General features: G+C 52.8%; 10 protein-coding genes across 10 annotated transcripts; 7 read left to right on the forward strand and 3 right to left on the reverse strand.

The window, feature by feature from the left end:
• Positions 1–202: 202 nt before the first annotated feature.
• On the forward strand, positions 203–1035 carry J4E88_006544 (uncharacterized protein; the record flags this gene model as incomplete). Its single annotated transcript, XM_049400169.1, has 2 exons — positions 203–261; positions 336–1035. The coding sequence occupies 2 exons, from the start codon at positions 203–205 to the stop codon at positions 1033–1035; spliced, it is 759 nt and encodes a 252-aa protein (XP_049253788.1).
• Positions 1036–1303: 268 nt separating this feature from the next.
• Positions 1304–2533, forward strand: CWC2 (Pre-mRNA-splicing factor; the record flags this gene model as incomplete). Its single annotated transcript, XM_049400170.1, has 1 exon — positions 1304–2533. The coding sequence occupies one exon, from the start codon at positions 1304–1306 to the stop codon at positions 2531–2533; it is 1230 nt and encodes a 409-aa protein (XP_049253789.1).
• Positions 2534–2862: 329 nt separating this feature from the next.
• Positions 2863–4050, reverse strand: J4E88_006546 (uncharacterized protein; the record flags this gene model as incomplete). The annotated part of the gene is made up of 1 exon (XM_049400171.1): positions 2863–4050. One exon carries the CDS (start codon positions 4048–4050, stop codon positions 2863–2865), a length of 1188 nt encoding a protein of 395 aa, XP_049253790.1.
• Positions 4051–4463: 413 nt separating this feature from the next.
• Positions 4464–5453, forward strand: J4E88_006547 (uncharacterized protein; the record flags this gene model as incomplete). The annotated part of the gene is made up of 1 exon (XM_049400172.1): positions 4464–5453. One exon carries the CDS (start codon positions 4464–4466, stop codon positions 5451–5453), a length of 990 nt encoding a protein of 329 aa, XP_049253791.1.
• Positions 5454–5996: 543 nt separating this feature from the next.
• On the forward strand, positions 5997–6575 carry J4E88_006548 (uncharacterized protein; the record flags this gene model as incomplete). The annotated part of the gene is made up of 1 exon (XM_049400173.1): positions 5997–6575. One exon carries the CDS (start codon positions 5997–5999, stop codon positions 6573–6575), a length of 579 nt encoding a protein of 192 aa, XP_049253792.1.
• A 130-nt stretch (positions 6576–6705) lies between these two features.
• J4E88_006549 (uncharacterized protein) lies at positions 6706–7968 on the reverse strand (the record flags this gene model as incomplete). Its single annotated transcript, XM_049400174.1, has 1 exon — positions 6706–7968. The coding sequence occupies one exon, from the start codon at positions 7966–7968 to the stop codon at positions 6706–6708; it is 1263 nt and encodes a 420-aa protein (XP_049253793.1).
• Positions 7969–8600: 632 nt separating this feature from the next.
• Positions 8601–12362, forward strand: J4E88_006550 (uncharacterized protein; the record flags this gene model as incomplete). The annotated part of the gene is made up of 1 exon (XM_049400175.1): positions 8601–12362. The coding sequence occupies one exon, from the start codon at positions 8601–8603 to the stop codon at positions 12360–12362; it is 3762 nt and encodes a 1253-aa protein (XP_049253794.1).
• A 449-nt stretch (positions 12363–12811) lies between these two features.
• Positions 12812–14021, forward strand: J4E88_006551 (uncharacterized protein; the record flags this gene model as incomplete). Its single annotated transcript, XM_049400176.1, has 4 exons — positions 12812–13044; positions 13094–13126; positions 13179–13938; positions 13986–14021. The coding sequence occupies 4 exons, from the start codon at positions 12812–12814 to the stop codon at positions 14019–14021; spliced, it is 1062 nt and encodes a 353-aa protein (XP_049253795.1).
• Positions 14022–15720: 1699 nt separating this feature from the next.
• On the reverse strand, positions 15721–16551 carry J4E88_006552 (uncharacterized protein; the record flags this gene model as incomplete). The annotated part of the gene is made up of 1 exon (XM_049400177.1): positions 15721–16551. One exon carries the CDS (start codon positions 16549–16551, stop codon positions 15721–15723), a length of 831 nt encoding a protein of 276 aa, XP_049253796.1.
• A 610-nt stretch (positions 16552–17161) lies between these two features.
• J4E88_006553 (uncharacterized protein) lies at positions 17162–20312 on the forward strand (the record flags this gene model as incomplete). The annotated part of the gene is made up of 5 exons (XM_049400178.1): positions 17162–17378; positions 17439–17739; positions 17861–19921; positions 20021–20173; positions 20228–20312. 5 exons carry the CDS (start codon positions 17162–17164, stop codon positions 20310–20312), a joined length of 2817 nt encoding a protein of 938 aa, XP_049253797.1.
• Positions 20313–20571: the final 259 nt, after the last annotated feature.

A 20571-nucleotide genomic window follows, 5' to 3' on the forward strand; every position in this document is an offset into this window, starting at 1 on the left:
CAAGAACCCGTTGGTGCGCGAGTCATGCCTATGACATCCCACTTCCAGATGTTACCCCACCCTTTGACCAAACAAACATCACGACCGAAGTCATCATCATGCATGCTAGACTTGTTTACATGCGCGGCTGTGATCTACTACTTACTCTCCGGCCGCCTTGACATCCTAGCTAACCTTCCACACTCCTACCTACCTAGGTAATATGACGAAAGAATTCCAACACAAGGTCGTCCTGATCACAGGCGCAGCAAGTGGTATCGGGTACGTCTCCATCTCACATCTTATCGACCTACCCTATTCACCCCAGTAAACCCATCATGCTAACCCTCCCCCAGCCGCGCAACAGCCCTCAAACTCTCCTCCCTCGGCGCCTCACTCGCCCTCTGCGACCTCAACTTCCCCGCTCTCAGCGCCGTAGCCTCCGAATGTAAAACCCCCACCCACCTCCGCAAAGTCGACGTAGGCTCCTCATCGCAAGTCCAAGAATTCGTCGACAGCACGATAAAAGGGCTAGGCCGCCTAGACTACGTCTTCAACTGCGCCGGCGTCAACCCCACGAGCCTGAAGCTCGAAGACACGGACGAGGAATACTGGGATAAACTCGTAAACACAAATCTCAAAGGCGTGTTCCTCGTTACAAAAGCGTGCCTGCCGCATTTAGAACGCGGCTCTGCTATCGTTAATGTAAGCAGTGTGTCTGGGATTCGTGGCTCGGCGCTTCAGTCTGTGTACTGCACTACGAAGTTTGGGCTTATTGGCATGACCAAATCGCATGCGCTGGAGTTTGGGCCGAGGGGGATTAGGGTGAATTGCGTTGCGCCGGGGTACATTGATACGCCGTCGAATGCGGGGATTGTGAAGGGTGGAGAGGCGGTGGAGAGGATGAGGAATGGGAATGCGCTGGAGAGGTTGGGCGAGCCGGAGGAGGTGGCGGATGTTGTGGCGTTTTTGTTTGGCGAGGGCGCGAGGTATGTTAATGGCGCGGTTTTGGAGATTGATGGGGGGATTAAGATGAGTAGTACTACGAGTAAGTGAGGGTGTGGGATGATAAGAACAATTTGTATGAAATTAGCAGACAACAGGTCACTTTCTTGCAAACGTATCAAGATTAATAATGTGGCTATTGTTGAAGCTCAGAATATATTTCCGTATGTTCAAGTCCGACTTGGCGGTCACCCAATGGGAACCTGAGGCAGAGGAACTCCTTGGTCACGTGCGAGATCGCCAGCTGCGCTAGCGCCTGTCGCATGTCGAAAGTTCCGTCGCGACATGATACTCTCACCACATCACCAACACCACAGCCATGACTGAAGTACAACAACCCACGCAAACGTCGCTCGCGACCGATACATCTCTCGAAACCGCTACATCGACTGAGCTCGTGCCGACGACCGAACAGACAATCATCACGACCAATGCCGAGGGCAAAAAAGTTAAGAAGATCATCCGTCGCAAGCGGAGACCGGCGCGTCCACAGGTCGATCCTGCTACGATAAAGCCTCAAGAAGTCGCGCAGACGGGAAACATCTACAACGTCTGGTACAACAAGTGGTCTGGCGGTGACAGGGAAGACAAGTACCTCTCCAAGACTGCTGCGCAGGGACGCTGCAACATCGCCAAGGACAGCGGATACACCAAAGCCGACAAGACACCTGGATCCTACTTCTGCCTCTTCTTTGCGCGCGGCATCTGCCCAAAGGGTGTGGACTGCGAGTACCTCCATCGCCTGCCGACCGTCACGGACCTCTTCCCGAGCAACGTCGATTGCTTTGGGCGCGACAAGCATGCCGATTACCGAGACGATATGGGCGGTGTAGGAACCTTCCAGAGACAAAACCGAACGCTATACATCGGGCGCATACACCCCACAGACGACATCGAGGAGATCGTATCGCGACACATGCAAGAATGGGGTGAAATCGAGCGAACGCGTGTCCTGACAGCGCGCGGCGTAGCCTTCGTCACTTACACCAACGAAGCCAACTCGCAATTCGCCAAAGAAGCAATGGCCCACCAATCCTTCGACAACAACGAAATCCTAAACGTCCGCTGGGCAACCGTCGACCCCAACCCACAAGCCGCAAAGCGCGAAGCCCGCCGCATCGAAGAACAAGCCGCCGAGGCGATCCGAAAAGCGCTTCCCGCAGCCTACGTCGCCGAACTCGAAGGCAGAGACCCCGACAGCAAGAAGCGCAGAAAGGTGGAAGGTAGCTTTGGACTACAGGGCTACGAAGCACCAGATGACGTGTGGTACGCGAAGGAGAAGAGCGAGTGGGAAGCAGCCAAGCAGCTCGAATCCGGCGGCATGGGCGAGCGCATGATGATTGAGAGTGGGGAGTCGGCATACCAAGATGACGGCGCCGCTGCACAACAGTACCAGCAGGATGAGAGCTCAGCTGCGCAGCAGCAGGCCAACGGCATTCTATCGGGCTCTACACTAGCGGCGCTCAAGGGCTTCAAGGCTAACCCGTCGAATAAGCGGCCCGCGCCTGTTGCGGGGCCGTTGGTGGATTACGGGAGTGATAGTGACTAAGTTTGGGTTTGTAATGGGGAGCAGACTGATGATTCTCACTGCGTGGGCAGGAAAGAGAAAGGAAGGGAAGGATTGTACGTATAGTTTGCATGATGGAGAAAAGGACTAAGCATCTCATGGCGTACGCATAGGTTAATTGATACCCGTTCTTTTGCGACTCGTCACATCTTGCTCTGCTGATCGATCCACCTCATACGAGGACAAATCGGAACTGGTCTGCAGCCTACATCAAGATGAAAGTATGCAAAGTAGATGATCTGACGTCAACCTGTGCCCTATGGTGTTCAGCTTTTTTTTTCATGAACAACGTGGATCGGTGAGGTTGACAATTACGACGGCGGCTGTACCCTCAGTTTCCTCGGCACTTGCAGCTTCTTTGATGGCGAGGGATCGCGTTTCGCTACTACATTGGCATATGTAGGCTTCACTCCTCCCGCTTTCTTCGCCGCCTCAATCTTCTCCAAAGCATCCTCCTTCGGTATAATCTTAGCCTTCTCCGTCACCAGAATCTTCCTCGCAGCCTGCACTTTCCTTACAGCATCCGCCTTCTCCTTGACCGACCTCTTAACCTCCTCCTGCCTCCTCACTTTCTCCGCCTTCTTCTTCAAATCCTCCGTCTGCTTCCTCAGTTTCTCCGCCTGCCGCTTGACTTCATACGCCCTCTTTGCCCTCGCCAGAATATCATCCGTCTTCGCATACACGCTCCCTTGTACTGGCTTCCCGTTCCCCTTCTCCCTCACCCACGCACTCACCATGTCAAACCCAAACCAATCCTGCTCTACATTCACCATATACCCACTCGTCCCCGCCCTATCCAGCGCCCACCCATCCGTACCGCATTTATACTTCAACGACGCGCCTTGCTTCTGCATGGAATCGAAATCCCCGACTACAAAACTCTGCGTCCGCGTGTCAACGAAGATGTTCGGCGGCTTGATGTCGCAGTGCACATACCCCAGTGAATGGATATGCTGGATCCCTTTTCGTATCCCTTGTATACATTTCTCTGCATCGAAGACCCGAGACTCGACTATTAGATCCCACAACGTGGTGTCGTAGCGCCGGAATAGCAGCGCTGTGATACCTTGGTCCATGCCGTAGTTCACGCCTACGTACCGGCAGATATTCGGATGCGGGTTCTTGCGTAGCACTTCACAGTTTGCTATCTCCCGCGTCATGATGTCTTTGATCCAGTAGGGTTGCCCGAAGAGTTCTCGGTAGTAGCGGAGGTAGTCCATTTGTTTGGCGTAGAGATGGCCTTTTGTTGCGTACTTGGCGGAGGTCATGGCGCCTTTTTTGTACGTGGGTCGCGCATTTGAGAGGTTGATCTTGCGTGGGGGGATGTCCCAGGTATATGGGTTGGGATCGGCCTTGCTGTTGTCGTCTGGGATGGCGGTCTCGGCGTACCATAGTCCTGGGTATTTTTTTGAACGGAAGAGGGCCCGTTTGGTTGGGCCGGAGATGCGTGATTTTTGGAGGATTAGGTCGTTGCTGCGGGCAGCGGCCTGAGGCGCCATGATGGGGTGCCCTGATTGAAACGATGGAAGATATTGGACGCAAGATGTTTGGTAGAACGGTGGAGGGAAAGGTGTTTGGCCTGTTTGTCTATGTAGTGAAGGGATGCGCTGTGAAGGCTTTGAGACCACGATAGCATGTTCCAGTTGGCACGATGATGCACTGATTCACTCTGTGAGGAGTTGACGCTGCTGCACATCGCAGTCGCTCCATTACAGTTTCTAGTATGCCCCTCTTGCTCACCTGGTTAGACTATATCTTTACAGTGAAGGCCTGAGCTGTACCTCGTATTTCGACTCTGTTCCTATACAATACAAGAGCCCATCGACTGTGCTGGAAGGTATCTGTTGGTGCTCGCATTCAACCAAAGATCCCTCGATGAACTATCCGGATCGGATACCCTGGCCAGATCATCATGTTCAAGTACATTGCCGGATTCACAGGCGTCAGCAAAGACGACCTACCGAAGCCGTCGATGCAGATCGTAGACTACCGCGTTGTATCCAAGGATTCTTTGTCCGAAACCTGGGTGCTAGCACACAAAGACGGAAAACTATACCATGCAATCAAGAAGGGCATCCTATCCGACTGGGACATTGACCGTGCCAACCCTTCAACCTGGATAGACCGTGAGAACACTTTGCCCCCTGAGCAAGTCAACCCAGCCAATTTCTACCCGCAGTACAAACCTGAATACACGCGCATTTGGGAAGTCCAAGGCTGCGAAACGAAGGGGTATTACAAGAAGCATCATGCCGTTCTGCAAGCGGGCCACCGGCGCATTCGCAACACCCGTTACCCAGACTTTGTGGCTAAGACGACTGCACGCGAGATTGAGATGTGCGAGAAACTTCGCGTGAACCCTCATAAGCACATCTGCAGATATTACGGTGTGCAAACAAGTCGTGTACTTCGGTTTGAGTACCGCGGAGCTCCTATCAAAGTCTCCATGGACGGAGAGCGTGTCCTGAATCTGGTTTTCGACAAGTATGATTGCGACCTCTGGGAAGTGGTTCAGCGCGGTTACGCTATACATGTGCGAGACTGCCTAGAAGCTATTGCTTCTGCGATACGGCACCTGCACTGTCTGGGTATCGTCCATGGGGATATTAAACCCCAGAACATCTTCCTCAGGTACCCCGAGGCTCAGTATGATGCGACTCCAACACGCTACGTCGTGGGCGATTTCGACAGTGCGCAACCCACTGGTAGCGTAATCGATGGGAAGCACGGGACTCCGTACTGGTCGCGGGAGAAGAAGGTCTGGGTTGATACCGTGGAGGAAGATGATGATTGGTTTTCTTTGGAGAGAATGAGGAGGTGGCTGGTTGAGGTTACGAAAGGTAGGTTGGAAGATTATGAGGGGATGGATTGGGGAGAAAGTGGAGACGTAGGTATTGTTTGACGGATGCTGAATGGAGACGCTGGTTTCGTGGAGATGTTACCGATGATTGCGTGTGCACCTCCCTTGCTTTACTGTAAGGGGGGTCAGGACTTGAATCCTACTAATTTGCCAAGGGGATAAAGGATTATCCAAGGTGACCACGTAGAAACGTAATGGACATGTAATCAGGGTCTCATACTGTATCATACCTGGACCAGAATGAGACATGTCCGCGTAACGATCATAATGTTCCAAACAGCCAGATGGCATGATAGCCAAGCGCCGTGACATACTGTAAGCGGAGCGTGGAGTGCAGGAAGGAATGAATACGCGACGCGCGCAGTCCAGCCTTGTTTCGAGGTGGAGCTAGACAGCGGCACGACCCGACTAACGGCGTGGTTGCCCCATCCGCGGTGTCCGCGGTGTTTCTGTTTCGACTTCCGCCAGTCGCGCCATTGACGCGTCATCCCCTATTTTCTAGATCTCAATCTGTCTATACATAATACACAAGCGCTATATGTGAAGATCCCCTACCTATAGCCAACCGCCCACCACCCGCCCGCCATGTCCCACTCGAACACGCAAGCAACCAACAAGATGCTCAGCACGCTCCCAGCACCCACGCGCGACCTGACGGAACTGGCCAAAGAGGAAAAGAGCTTCACCTTCAACCATTTTACCTGCGAACATGCTTGGGTCATTGGCAATATCCTCCGAAACGCGCTGAGAACCGCCGAATGCCCCGCGCTTATCCACATCTCGTCTGCGAATCAGACGCTGTTCCACTCGCCCAGCCTGCCTGGCATAATGCCCGATCACGAGAAGTGGACGGAGAGGAAGCGCAATACCGTCTTGAGATGGGGCCATTCGACTTGGTTCATGAGCTGTCAATTTGAGGGCGATTACAAGAGGTTCGCGGAGCACAATGCTATGAGCGGGGATGAGTGGTCGAAATATACCATTGAAGGGGGCGGATACCCCGTCTTCGTCAAGGGCGTAGAAGGCGTTGTTGGCGCTATCGTTCTGGTCGGTGTTGGCGTGGACAGTGAGCAGGCGCATGGTGTCGTGGTCAAGGCCGTGGAGGAGTACAAAGATCTCAGAGAAGGGTTCCGCAGCCCAATGAGGAGTATGACGGTCAAATGACTAGATGGCCTGGGTAAAGGAGATGGTCTTGGAATCACACTTGGTATCGATGAGAGGATGGGAAGGAGCAGAGAGAAGAAAAAGACCTAAGCGCACCATGTGAAGTGTGTTGCATGGCTTGGATTGAGGACTAAAGTACAGAAGAGGCATGACTGCCAGCCGGACGAAACCCGAAACGCCCTCCCGCCGCATCGAAAGCTATCGAGTAGCCAAACAACAAGTTCCGCCCAGTGTTCACATAAGGGGGATGTTCCGGTGGTTGCGGAAACACATACGTTGGTTCGATGGACGCATTCTGGCCCACGACGAAGGAGTAGGAAGTCGCTGGTCGGTCCAGCGACGGAAACCCAATCGTGATATTGGTCCCAGGCTTCACACGCTTCAGCTTGCTTGTTTGGCCATTTGGGTTGGGGTTGGGGATCCAGACAGTTGGTATCGAAACGCCCTGCTCAGCCCTGATATACATCTGCGATATGCCCGTGTCGACTAGCAGAGTGCCACAGTTCTGCCCCTGGCCATCTATGCTGAAGCACATCTTCGCCATGGCCCAATCTCTCGCATCTTTGTCATGAGTGAGGCCTGGCTCTAGACCAGAGAATGCGAACCCCTTTGTGTTCTTCGGCGTCAGCCCTATCTGGATACCTTCGGCCGATATGATGTATCCCGATTGCAAGTTGCCTTGTCGCACCGGCTCCCCATCGACTGCGTTGATATTCAAGAACGGGTTGATATCCGGTGTCGCGTATGGCATACCATCTTTTGGACCGTTTCTTCCAAAGCCTACGCCCATGTAGGTGATTTGCGAAGTGTCCCTCTCTTCGGCCTGCTCTCCATGTGGACCCAATGGACATTCGAACCGGTCTTTACGGGGATCATACCAAGGGCATCTCCAACTCTTGTCGACGATCAGGACAGGCACTTCTGCAGTCGCATATGAGCCATCCTCGCCGCCGAAGTGCATCGGTAGTTTGACCAGTCGCCCTACGTAGAGGATCTTGCTGCTTGTAAAGAAGTGGTGTGCCGGCGTACCCTCAGTAGATGGTATGTTCGGCAGTATTGGGGCGCCTATCAAAGTGCCTGTAGAGCCTGTATCCACGGGCATCTTGATGTCAACCCCTTCGACGCCACACATGACTTGCGGAACATGTTTGGGGTTCAGATTGTACATAAATGGAATGAAGATTGAGTCCGTATGTCGTGTTGATTTGGTGTCCATGGGGCGTAACGTAGCTAGTTGGTTGTACATGGCGAAGAAGGCGAAGCTAGCGACCAATATCAATACGCGCGAGAAGAGTGTTGAACACTTCCGCTTTGGGTGTGTGAATGTTGAAGATGTTGCAGTTGGCGCGTGAATTCCAGATGGCGATCGCGTTCTATAGACCTCGGTCTTCATGGCTGTAAATAGATGCAGAGACCGCCTGCACCATCCGCTGGCAAACGCCTGATGCACGCTAAATTCGCGCGTCAATGTCGCGTCCAAGGAGTCAACAGCGTGACACTTGATGGGAATTGTGTACAAAGCGGTGTCGAGTCATTCAAAAAGCACAGTAATAGCGCGCCGACGTCAACGCCGCCCGGGCGCGCTGTGAGTTGGCGTACCTCTGTCCCCGCAATACCCGGATCCCCAGGCACGTACTCCAACCCAGCAATCCTAGACTTCGGCTCTTCTACTCCATCACCATTGTTCAGTCAAAGGTCAACCTTTACGTACTTTCACGAATATATGGATCACGAATCGCGAGATGCCGATCATCACGTGTGCTCATGCACGTCGCAGCCGGGGATGTTCTTAGCTCGAATTAGGCCTGTGGCTGAGTGTGACCATCCACCGCCCTGAAGGCAGTACGACCGCAGACTGAAGGAGAGGAGCACTCTAGCTGAGAATGGCTTTCTACGACCTACCCGATCCCCTCTATCGACCTTGATACGTCCTCCACTTCATCTCCGATCGATCGAATATCCGCCCTCGTACTCCAACCACCGCCTGCGAACAGAGAGTCGTCGCAGGGAGAGCATGTAGCCAACATGGGTCGCTCACCATCACGATCCAGCGATGGAGCTGATTCCGCGCAAAATGCGCGCGTCGAACCGCGTCTCCTTAAGGCCATCGAGGACAGTAAACACGACGATGCGATCGCGATTATCGAGCATGCAAAAACGAAGTCGCAACCCGTCGACCACCTCCTGCGCATAGGCTTGATGCGCGCAGCCGAACGCGGAAATATCTACATCACCGAATACCTGCTCAAGAGCGGCGCGAAGCCCGACGGCGCACCGGGTGGCCGAGTCTCGCCTTTGTTCAAAGCGATTGAGAAAGAGCGTGTCGACATTGTACGACTGCTGTTGAAGTTCGGCGGCAACGTGGATGCGCAAGACAAGCAGGGACGGACTGCGCTGATGACGGCTGCATGGAAGAACTACTACCACATCATGCAAGAACTGCTTAGGTATGGTGCCGACGTCAACAAGAAGGACAACACTGGGCGGAACATATTACACAACTTGGCGGCAGACAAGCACTGCAACTGGGGACGCGATGTCATCGCGGAGCTGTTGAAGCAGAATATCGCGATCGATGGGCCAGAGGGCCAGGACGACCAGAAGCGCAGCCCGTTACATTGGGCTGCTAGTACTGGCAAGAAGGAGCTATGTGAGATGCTCTTGCGTCGAACGAGATTGCCGAGAGCGAATGTGAACGCGGTGGAAGTCAGGCAGAAGACGGCACTACATCTGGCAGTCGCACACGGGCGAGACGACATCATCGAGCTTTTACTAGTCAACGGGGCAGATGTAGGCGCGCAGAGCGACGGAAGCTGGACGCCCCTTCACAATGCTTGCGACCAAGGCAGTGTAAAGGTGCTGAAGATACTCATGGCTGCCGGAGCGGACGTCAATGCGCGAACACTCAACGGGACGACACCTTTACACGTTGCGGCGCAAGCTGGTCACTTTGACGTAGTCAAGTGTCTTTTGGAAAGGGGAGACATCAAACGAGCGCCGAAGGATACATTTGGTATCACGCCATTCTTGCGCGCTGCGCAGAGCAAGAAACCTGCGCGCAAAGATATCATCAATGCTCTGGCACCCCACAACCAGGTCGAAGCGCTCAGCGAAGATGCCCTTGGCGCTACAAACGGGTTCCATGCTACTATCGTTGACTTTGGCAACTTCCACAACGAGAACAAGGTCTCAAGAAGGACTGTCTTTGAGCTGCTGTATGGCCGCGATCCCATCAATCCAAGAAAGCCAGCCGTTGCGATTCTACCCAAGGAATCAAAGGCGACAACCTTCCGATGGATACATCTCCCTGCCAATAACATGGCCTGGGTCGAGGCGCTACTCACAAAGGCGTTCATCGAGGAGGGTGCCAGCGATGTGGAGGGCTTCAAGGCGCTCGAACGGTCCTTCAGTCATCAGCATCGAGGACAGCAGATTCATTCGCATTTCATGCGACCGCTGTGTCAAAGCACACCGCGTGCACCAAAACAGCACGATGATTCCGATCTTTCCGACGGCGCTGATTTCATACCCCAGATTCTGGTCAATAGCGGTATGGGCTTAGGTATCGATGCGGTAGCTGGTTCACAAGAACTGCCAACGTCGCAATTTCCTCGCACGCCTGTGCGGACCAGTACCGTGGATACAGACTATACGGATGGGACTGCAGGAACGGGCTCCGGACCTACAACTGTTAAGGAAGGAAAGAGTAAGGCGAAGGACAAATCGAAGAAGCAACCGAAGTGGAGTGGATCGAGACAAGCAGGCAAGCGATCAGGTGGGACGGACACACCAACCAGAGGTCCAGAACACCAGGCGAAACGAACGCATACTAGCTCTTCTCTCAACAACAGTGGCTATCTCAGGTCACCCGGCAGCCCGGGTAGAAAAGATCCAACAGCCGTAGCGAAAGGCAACATCTTTTCCTTCATGCCATACCTACATTTCGAAACCGATCGGCGGCGGCAAGAAATGCAGGCTGCGATCTCGAGGACGCAGAAGATGAAAGAGCGGGAGAAGAACGATGGTGGCACTTCCAAGCCACAGTATTACCGCGCATCAACTTATGACGAGATGCTGTTTAGGGCTCACTTGACATCCTCACAAGTTTCGCTGCACGTGCGACGCACGCTCGATCAGTTCTTCTATCACAACATCGACACGCAATCCCGAGATCGAGACCAAGTCGTCTATCGATATCAATGCAAGTCGAACGAGCCGCAACATGTTGACCCGAAGATCTTCATGGTCGATCAGTTGTGGATGTGGACGCTTGGCAAAGACTTGATCGTGACAGCCTTCCCTCAAAGATGGCAGCAGCCTCGCAACGACCCGCTCAACGTCCTGGATGGAGTCATTGAAGACATCAATAGCAAGACAAGAGATCCCGTGCGTAGCGTATACGATCTTGCCATGATCATTACCGGCCGGTGTAGTGGCGTGTTCGACAGACATCGCGTTGGCGACGAAGACTATCAGTTTCTCGACATGTTCGAATCAAGCATCGGTGATGCTACTGAGATGGAAACTATGCTTTTCAAAGAGTTCAACACAGCGTCCGCCCAAGCATCGGCTTGGCTACAGCATCACCGCCGGCCCAATCGCTTCTCTAGACATTTAGAAGCCGAGGGAAGACAGAGAGAGCATCTGAATCGCCGTCACACATCACATCATTCACACTCTCACTCTCACGCGTTGACTGACCCTCCAGTGCCGGAAGAGGCATTTGACTACGGTGACAGCGATCGAACGGCTGCCCATGCACCTCTCTTTGTCGATAAATTACTAGACATCGGCGCCGAGACAGACCTGCTAGCCGAGACGAAAGACATTCGCGACGAACTCAACATGATTTCAAAGGTGCTGGAAGATCAACGCACCATACTGCCGGACATGGAGACGAGCATCACGGACATATATCGTGAAGAACACAAGAGTCAACAGGAACTCAAGAAGCGATTCAAGGACATGACGAAGACAGTAGACACACACATCAAGGATCTTGAACGCATGGACAAGCAAGCCAAGCGCATCTACGAATCCATCACCGACCTACTCGATCTAAAGCAGAAGCACGCCAACGCATTCGAGGCACGCTTCGCTCGCGACCAAGCTGCTGGTACTGCAAGACAAAGCCAGACCATCATGGTGTTTACCATTGTCACAATCATCTTCCTCCCTCTATCCTTCATCGCAGCCATGTTCACAATCAACATCCAAGAATTTCCGCACCGGCCCGGTAGCGACGAGCCTTCGCTTCCTCTCTCATTCGTCAGCAAGTACATGTTCGGCATCGGCTTCGCTATCTCCATCCCGTTCATCGCCATCGCGCTCTCATTCGACGCCATTGGAGATTTCTTCCGCGAAGTCAAACGCCGCTTCCGCGAACGCAAGGCTCACAATCGCCAGAGCCGGCATGATTTCAACGACGCTTATAGCGGGATCGAGAAGACTGACTTCGAGTACCCCTTCGACACGCGCACTATCGAACAGGCTTTGAGTCGCGGCCGCAGTACGGCATACCGCCCCGACGGCAGGCGCAGCATCGAAAGCTATCTTGGCAGTGCGAGAGCGAATCACTGGGGTGATGGTGGCTCGTTGCTTCCGGTTGCTAGTCGCAGCACGGGAAGGAGTCCCGAGAAGGGTGCTGTCAGGATCACGAATGGCTTGAATGGCACGACTGCGATGGCCAACCGGTTGAGTGTGGATAGGGCTGAGAGGCAGAGTCCGATTGAGAGGATTAGTACTGGGTTTAGGATGAGGGGAAGTGGGGATTTTGAACGCAAGTAGATGGGGTGGTATTGCGCTTGTGGTGTTGGTTAGGTTTGGATAATGCAGATACCCTAGCGCTTTTATGGATCACTTTGCTGATGAATGAATAAGACACATCACATTTTACGTTTTGTTCGCTGATGTCGTGTCCTTTGTTCAACGCGGTCGGGCTACCATGGTACTGTAATGAGACATTGACGACGAGCCGCACACGACTGCCGAAACGCATACCGTACTCGTAGGAAAGAATCATCGAGAGAGAGTAGGGTCGCAGGGTCCAGAAAGTCACGCTGTCAGTGGTCAGAACACAGTAAAAGTTTCTTTGGGGTAGGTGCGCCTGTCAGTCGAGTTTGCTCTGCGCCATGGCCCCTTCCGAGTTTCTTCGCTAGGGAATGTCTCCCGGCTCTTCCCATTTCAACTTGATACCTCTCGGTATACTTTACATTGGATCGCTACGGTACCACGGCATGTCTACAACCAGCCCGGCCACCGGCGATGTAGTCGCTACACTTCCCGATGGGAACTCATTCCAATCAGCCCAGCGCGCGACCATTCCCCACCCCATCGGCTGCGAATGCAGTAACTCGCATAATGTGCTCGATACAAGCGCCCCAGCGCAGCTGTCTTCTGGCAAAGAGACGACTGGAACCCATATTGCTACCAACAATGAGCCTGGAGATAGCAGGAAGCGCCAGAACGAGTGAGTGTATGCTTGAGGTTGTTAGAACCCATTAGCTAACAAGTTCCAGAGCCCAGCAAGAGGAACAGGAAGCCGCCAACAAGTATGTACCGTCATACCACCGCCGGCACCGCGAAGTCGCTGACCGAACATAGGCGACGGAATCTAAACATCTCGGCATCAGAACTGTTTGACAAACGGACTGTAGCACGGACCCGACGCGATGCAAAGCATGCAGAGGCTGTTGAGGGAGGCCGGCTCGCATGTCTTCAACTTTGCGCAACGCTGCATACAACCCTACCTCGAGAACTGCGAGACATGGTGTACAGCGAGATCATCGGCCCATACTACCGCGAGATCGTCACCGGACACAGGGACTGGAGAAAAGACGTCATTCAAAGCACAAAAATGGATTTTGTCAACCAAGGGATACGAGGCCTCAAGTCAACTGACCAGCGCGGTCTGAAATGGTGGCTCGACAGCTACATGGGCCGCGAAGTAGCCACTGAGATAATCGAAGCCTGGTATCGCGGTCGAACCTTCTGCTTCAGTCACCGTAGGTTGAACCTGATCCCCGATTTCTTGGAACGCGACGTTTTCTCCAAAGGCCTCAAACCAGGCCTTATCGTCCAGCACATGCACGTTCACGTGGCCGAATATCAAACCAAGACCGATTACTTCGATGAGCTAAGAGATACACTCGGCAAGATCGACAACAAGGATATCAACTTGCACATACGTCTTACCCACAGGACTAGCATGTCGGCACGACGGCTGCAACTAGAGAAACTGGGTCCTGTTGTTTACCAGCTAAGAAGGGAGGGGCTGAGTCGCGTTACCGTACAGAGTGCGGGTTGTTGCAAGGACTTCACGTCGCTGTTTGATGCGGAAGAGAAGCTGTTCATAAGTTCTCTGGTATGTTGCCGAAAGGTTTGGTTTGATGTCTTCTAACGTTGTGGCAGGAACAGTGGGCGTTGACGGACCATCCCAACATCTGAACAATCGCTGGGCTCGCGTACATTGTGCGCTGGATGTACTCGGAGAGGGTATAAGGGTCTCTATTAGAGAATTGTCAGGCAGGCAGAACTTTGAGTAGCCTTATGGAATGAGAGCTATGCATGACTTCATAACTCGTACGACTTGAATAATGTCTGCTGCAGCCTCGGTTGGCTGATACCCAGGTACGCGTCCGGACTAGCGTCGTGTTCCTTCGCGTCTTGTTGCCTGCATGTTAATGACTCCGCCACAATTATCTCCTCGTTTTTGGGGATAAGAAGCGCTTGCGCCCCTACAATTGAAGATGAACATTAATTACATCTTATGCTTACCAAATCTCAATAGCTTCGCTTGGGACTGACAGTCTGTTTCGTTAGCTACTGATCCGCAATGAAAATCGGTCATCATGACTCTTCACACGCACTGAAGCGGCGGATGTATGTTATACGGTCCAAGTCTCATACAAGGCAACAGGCGACTAATTGCATGTAGAAAATATCGACGTCGGGAACCTGATCCCAAACCTGATCCAGTCGAGTACGCTACACCCATTCCACGTAATAACATACGTCTAATCGAATAACAACAGCATGGCGCAATTACTTGCACTCCACGAAGGATATCGCCAGTCCCAGCTGGACTTCTGTACAGCTTTCCGCGCAGCCCTCCCTCGCGAAGTGAGAGACATGGTCTACGACCATCTCATTCCTCCACGCAGGCAACATTACGTTGTTGATTGTCGTGAGGTAGACACTGGAATACGCTCAAGTCGATGTTTCCACCACGATCACGGTGGCCGATCTTTCTTCGACGCTCAAACACCTCTACCTGACGACCCTGCGATGCGTCGCGATACTTGGAGGTACGCCGAGTACACGGGCGAAGCAGTCGCAAAAGAGATAGCGGAGCACTGGTACCGCACTGGCGGCTTCATAATGTACACCCCGGGTGCTTGTTTGCTAGGCATGTTCCTCACTCAAGATGTCTGGAAAAGAGGAGTCGTGCCTGCCGATATCATCCGATACATACGCATTGATCTCAGCTGGGATCAGATTTGGGGTGGCAGCTCGCGTGTTGTAGCTGATCTCGAGAACCTTCTTAGGCTGACTAACAAAGACATGGTAATCATCTTCCAGATAGATCATCATGCAGCTGATGAAGACTATCACCTCGAGCCCCCGCTGTGGCCTGTCCTGCGAAGTTTGTTGAAGGCGTTTGCGCCGAGTATTTATCGCTTGCGCGCTGCTGGGTTTAGTAGGGTTAAGGTGTATCAGGGGGTTATTCGAAGGCTTTATGAGAAGTGGCCGTGGGATAGAAGTCATAGGGATATCACGCACTGGTTTGATCTGGAGGAGGATGAGTTTCGGGAGGTATTTTTGACGGTAGGTCGTGTTGCGCTGATGAAGTTGAGGATGTGTGCTAACGTATGGGCTAGGGGAGTGGAGATATTGAGGAGAGTAAACAACGTATTGCCGATGTCATATTGAAGGATAGTGGTTGAAGAATGTTGATACTGCTGGAGATGTAGAAGACTGGGTCGAATTCATTGAGAAAGGGAAGGAGATGACAAGAGGTCTTCAAGACACATGTTATAGCTGTAGACTGGCGAAGATTAGGATAATCTTGACTAAACACGTCAGTATCCAGCAGTTTGCTCCACTCTCAAGGAATATTGCATATCTTATGCGCTGACATGATCCATCATGCCATTTGTCCGCCTTTCGAGACCTCCAAGCACGCTAAGATAAGAGCGTCTATGTACGGCGCGTCCTGAAGCATTCTTGACTTACACAGCTGCTTTTCATCTTCCGTTGCATGCTCGTGGAAGTTACAGCGATCTTGTATCTCGTTGCATAATGCATCCATTCCTTTGCCTTTGCTTGCAATCTTGTGGTTGATGCGCACAACTTCTACTAAGAAATCTTGGGGCAGCGGTGTAGCCTCGAGTAGCGCTCGATAAGGGCCCCTGTAGTGGCCCCAATTCAGCGCAGCACTCTTGACGAAGTATTGACAGATGGTAGAAGAAGGAGGTAATTCTTCGAACATGAAAGCGATCGTTTCGGGGTCGGGAGCCAATCCATCTTTCGTAAGGTCGCTGAAGGCGCTGATAACGTCATTGCGCAGTTTGACGCACTCGTATGCATCCGCAAAGCGATAGAGATGGAAGAGGCTGTTCAAAACATCGTTATTACAGTCGGAGTCAGCATCTGACTTGTTTTGATTTGTCTCTTCCGTCCTGGTACGCGTGTGAGCTGAGACATCAGCGTTCAAAGATCGGGTCATGCGCGCTGCAGGGCTTAATAGAGCTTCCACCTCACTAAGACCTGGAGGCGAACGAGTTATTTGAAGGTAGACCCAAGTCTGAAAAAGGCGGAAGGTCGTCTTAGAGGTCTCGGGAAGATGCAAGACGCCATCTCTGCCTTCTTTGAAGTTGGGTCCGAATGCGCGAGAGAAGTACTCAGAATGCCGGCGGAGGGGGTTCTTGTGAAATGTGAAGGGTGTTTTATTGGCGCCCACAGTCACACGTACCATTTCTTTCCCGAGATCCCTGATCTTGTCAGTAATTGTAAAGACTATGTGAGGGGTTGCTACATGATGCGCGCTTTGGAATTGATTGAGCGAGTACGGCGGAATTTGAGCGGTTGAGAGGCAACGTTGTAAGTTTCGGAGGTCGAGAAACCGATTAAATAAGGCAACGAAGATCGAGATCAAATAATCGTGGTGCGAAGGGGAGGCGCAGTAGTAAGAGGGTTCCACGGCCATGGCATCGTGAATGCGCGGTTCTGTCCTGCAAACGTTCAGTAATTCCCATGCACACCCGCGATTTCACCATGATCAATTCCGCAGCTGCCTGTAAAATATGAGAGATCTAACAGCTTTCATTGATCGTCTAGAGAAGGGGTTGTGGGAGAAGGTCAATCGAGTGCCAAACGCGAACTCACATGACGCGACGCCAACGCCGGCTTATCTCCGCTCCATCGCCGAAGTCCAAGCTCCAAGCTTAGGCGTCACCACCGAGCAGGTGCGCCCACAGCTACAACCGAAGCCGCAGCAGAGTGAGAAGGAGCACTGAGACAGCGGGTGATCGCGCAAACAATGACTCCGAGCCCACGATAGCTGAGAGCTACATCCCAAGCCCACCATGGCTTACGACACCTCGAGCGGGTATGCGCCGCCCAGCACAAGCAACATGCAGGAGGACGCCTCGGGCCCCATGTTCAGCATAGAGCGCGTGGCTTTACAATTCACAGTATCCTCCGACTTTGTAGCGGCTGCAGTAGCGAATAATGTCGTCGTCCTGGCTCTGTCCACGGGGCGCATCTTACGCATCGATTTGGACAGTCCCGCAGATATAGACGGTTCGTATAGCAATGCACACACCACACAAAAGACTTGGACAGCCGCTCATATACTACAAGATATCGACCTTCCGAAGAAGCCTTCAGAAGTGGGTGTCATCAGACGCCTCTTTCTCGACCCCTCCGCATCCCACCTCATCATAACCACCACCCTCGCCGAAAACTACTACCTCCACACACAATCTCGGACACCGAAGGCGTTGTCACGGCTGAAGGGCGTTGTCATAGAGAGCATCTCGTGGAATCCCTCGCAGCCCACTGCTTCGACGCGCGAGATACTCGTGGGAGCGTCAGACGGCAACGTTTACGAAGTGTATATCGAGCCGTCATCCGAGTTCTACAGGAGGGAGGAGAGGGTAACGTAGCTGCCACGGATAGCGCTTAAAATATCTTGCTAACTTTTTACTAGTATGTATCCCCAATGCTATACTTTGGCAACGCGGTTCTAAGACATCTTATTATTCGTACTAACAGCTTGATAGATACTTGAAGAGCGTATACCGGACGAACGATGGCCCTATTACTGGGCTGTGGACGGATACGGTGCCCGGGAGAACGGATCTACGGCGCATCATCGTCGCGACACCTTCGACTTTCCTACATTTCGCTGGCAAAGTTGGACGTCAGGGATCAGAAGGAAGCGGATCTATATTCTCGAAGCTGTTCGAGAGCGAATCTGCGACCGTACACGAGGTCTCCAATGTCGCCCCCACGGCAGCCTCGCTGCTTGCCATCTCCCCGGAGAACAACGACAGCCCAAACCGCGAGGACTCCAACGCCGAGAGGATCTTCGGCTGGCTTACATCACAGGGCGTATTGCATGGGAAGCTGTATCTATCACAGGATACTTCTGAGCTTGGCGGCAAAGTTCTTGGAGACTCCAAGATGTTGCCTAGATCACAGGTGCCGCCTTCACAAACCGCTAGCGGGCGCACACGACGGACACAAGATCCTGTCAGTTCGATGATATTGAGCCAGTGGCATATTCTTCAGCTAGTTGAAGGCCGAGTCGTAGCTATCAACCGCCTCGACGACACTGTTGTCCATGACCAAGTTGTGCTGGAGCCCGGACAAAGTGCGCTTGGTCTGGTAGCTGACTGGAAGAGGAATACTTACTGGCTCTTCACGAGCCAGGAGATCTTCGAGATCGTTGTCGAGGACGAGAGTCGCGACGTTTGGAAGATCATGCTCCGAGCACAACAATTTGAGGCTGCATCGCAGTACGCCAAAACACCAGCGCAGAAGGATGCGGTGGCAACGGCGTCTGGTGACTACCTTGTTGGCAAGAGCCAGTGGATGGAGGCTGCGACGGTTTACGGACGAAGCACGAAGCCGTTTGAGCAAGTCGCGCTGACATTCATCGACAATGGCGAGCAGGACGCGCTACGGAAGTACCTGGTGACGAAACTGTCCACATTGAAGAAGTCATCGATAATGCAACGGACTATGGTCGCTACTTGGTTGATTGAACTTTACATGGCCAAGCTCAATACTCTCGATGACACCATTACCACGAAAGCAGAACTCTCAGAGAGCATGAACACCGCCGAGACTCATGATCAACTATCAGTCATCCGGAAAGAGTATCAAGACTTTGTGACCAAGTACAAGGCTGATCTTGACCGTAAGACTGTATACGAGATTATCAGCAGTCACGGTCGAGAGGAAGAGCTGCTCTACTTTGCTACTGTGGTCAACGACTACAACTACGTACTCTCGTACTGGGTGCAGCGTGAGCGTTGGCAAGAATCTCTGGACGTCCTCAAGAAGCAGACAGATCCCGAGATCTTCTACAAGTACAGCTCTGTGCTCATGGCCCACGTACCAGTCGAGCTCGTCGATGTGATGATGCGACACTCGAACTTCGACGCGCAGAAGCTCATCCCCGCATTCCTCAACTACAACAACCACACCAAGGCCACGCTGAACCAGAACCAAGCAGTCCGCTACCTTCTTTTCGAGATCAACCAACACAACTCAACCGACGCCGCCATCCACAACACCCTCATCTCCATCTACGCCTCCCACCCCACACCCGACGAATCCGCCCTCCTCGCCTACCTCGAAGGCCAATCTCTCGCTCACGAGCAAAACTACGACGCCGACTTCGCCCTCCGCCTCTGCATCCAACACAAGCGCGTCCAATCCTGCGTACACATCTACAGCTCCATGCAACAATACGCGCAAGCGGTCGACCTCGCCCTAAAATACGACTCCATAGACCTCGCCTCGAGCGTCGCCGACCGCTCCAACACCTCCCCTGTTCTCCGCAAAAAGCTCTGGCTCGCCATCGCCAAAAAGGTTATCTCGCAATCCAGCGGCATAAAAACCGCCATCGAGTTCCTCCGCCGCGTCGACCTCCTCCGCATCGAAGACCTCATCCCCTTCTTCCCGGACTTCGTCGTCATCGACGACTTCAAAGAGGAAATCTGCGCCGCCCTCGAAGACTACAGCCACAAGATTGATGGCTTGAAGCAGGAGATGGATGATAGTGAGGCGACGGCTACGCATATCAAGTCGGATATAAAAGCGCTGGAGCAGCGGTATGCGATTGTGGAACCCGGGGAGAGGTGCTATGTGTGTGGGTTGCCGTTGTTGGCGAGGCAGTTCTTTGTGTTTCCGTGCCAGCATGCTTTTCATAGTGATTGTCTTGCGAAGAGGGTGGTGGAGCTGGCGGGGATTGCGAGGGGAAAGAGGATTGCGGAGTTGCAGGCTGAGGTGCAGAGGGGGGTTAAGGTGGGGAAGGGGAGGGAGAGGGCGATTAGGGAGCTGGATGCGTTGGTGGGGAGTAGTTGGTGAGTCTTTCCTTTCGCTGTTCTCTTCTCTTCTCTGCTAACAACATACTTTAGTGTGCTGTGTGGTGAACTTGCCGTTAAGCTCGTCAACGAACCCTTCATCACCGCAACTGACGACAAGGACGAATGGGCTGTTTAATAGAAACACTGAACACCGTGGAGCCTACGTTGACCCTGGCCCACCTACTCTGCATGTTTTTATCTTGATCTAGGCGCCAGGGTCTTCAAGATATACCTAGGTTGACGTGCAGCTTAAAGAAATCATCATCAGCACCAAAGCAAGCAAATCATACAAAGCAGTCGTATTGTACATTTCACTTTGAATTGCATCTCTATAAGCCCCGCCCCTGCATGTGGTGTGGTATACAAATTTTAGTACTGCCGTACGATAAAACGGA

This window comes from Alternaria novae-zelandiae (genome assembly GCF_023758075.1).
Source record: "Alternaria novae-zelandiae strain BMP 2774 chromosome Unknown scaffold_13, whole genome shotgun sequence".
Taxonomy (NCBI): domain Eukaryota; kingdom Fungi; phylum Ascomycota; class Dothideomycetes; order Pleosporales; family Pleosporaceae; genus Alternaria; species Alternaria novae-zelandiae.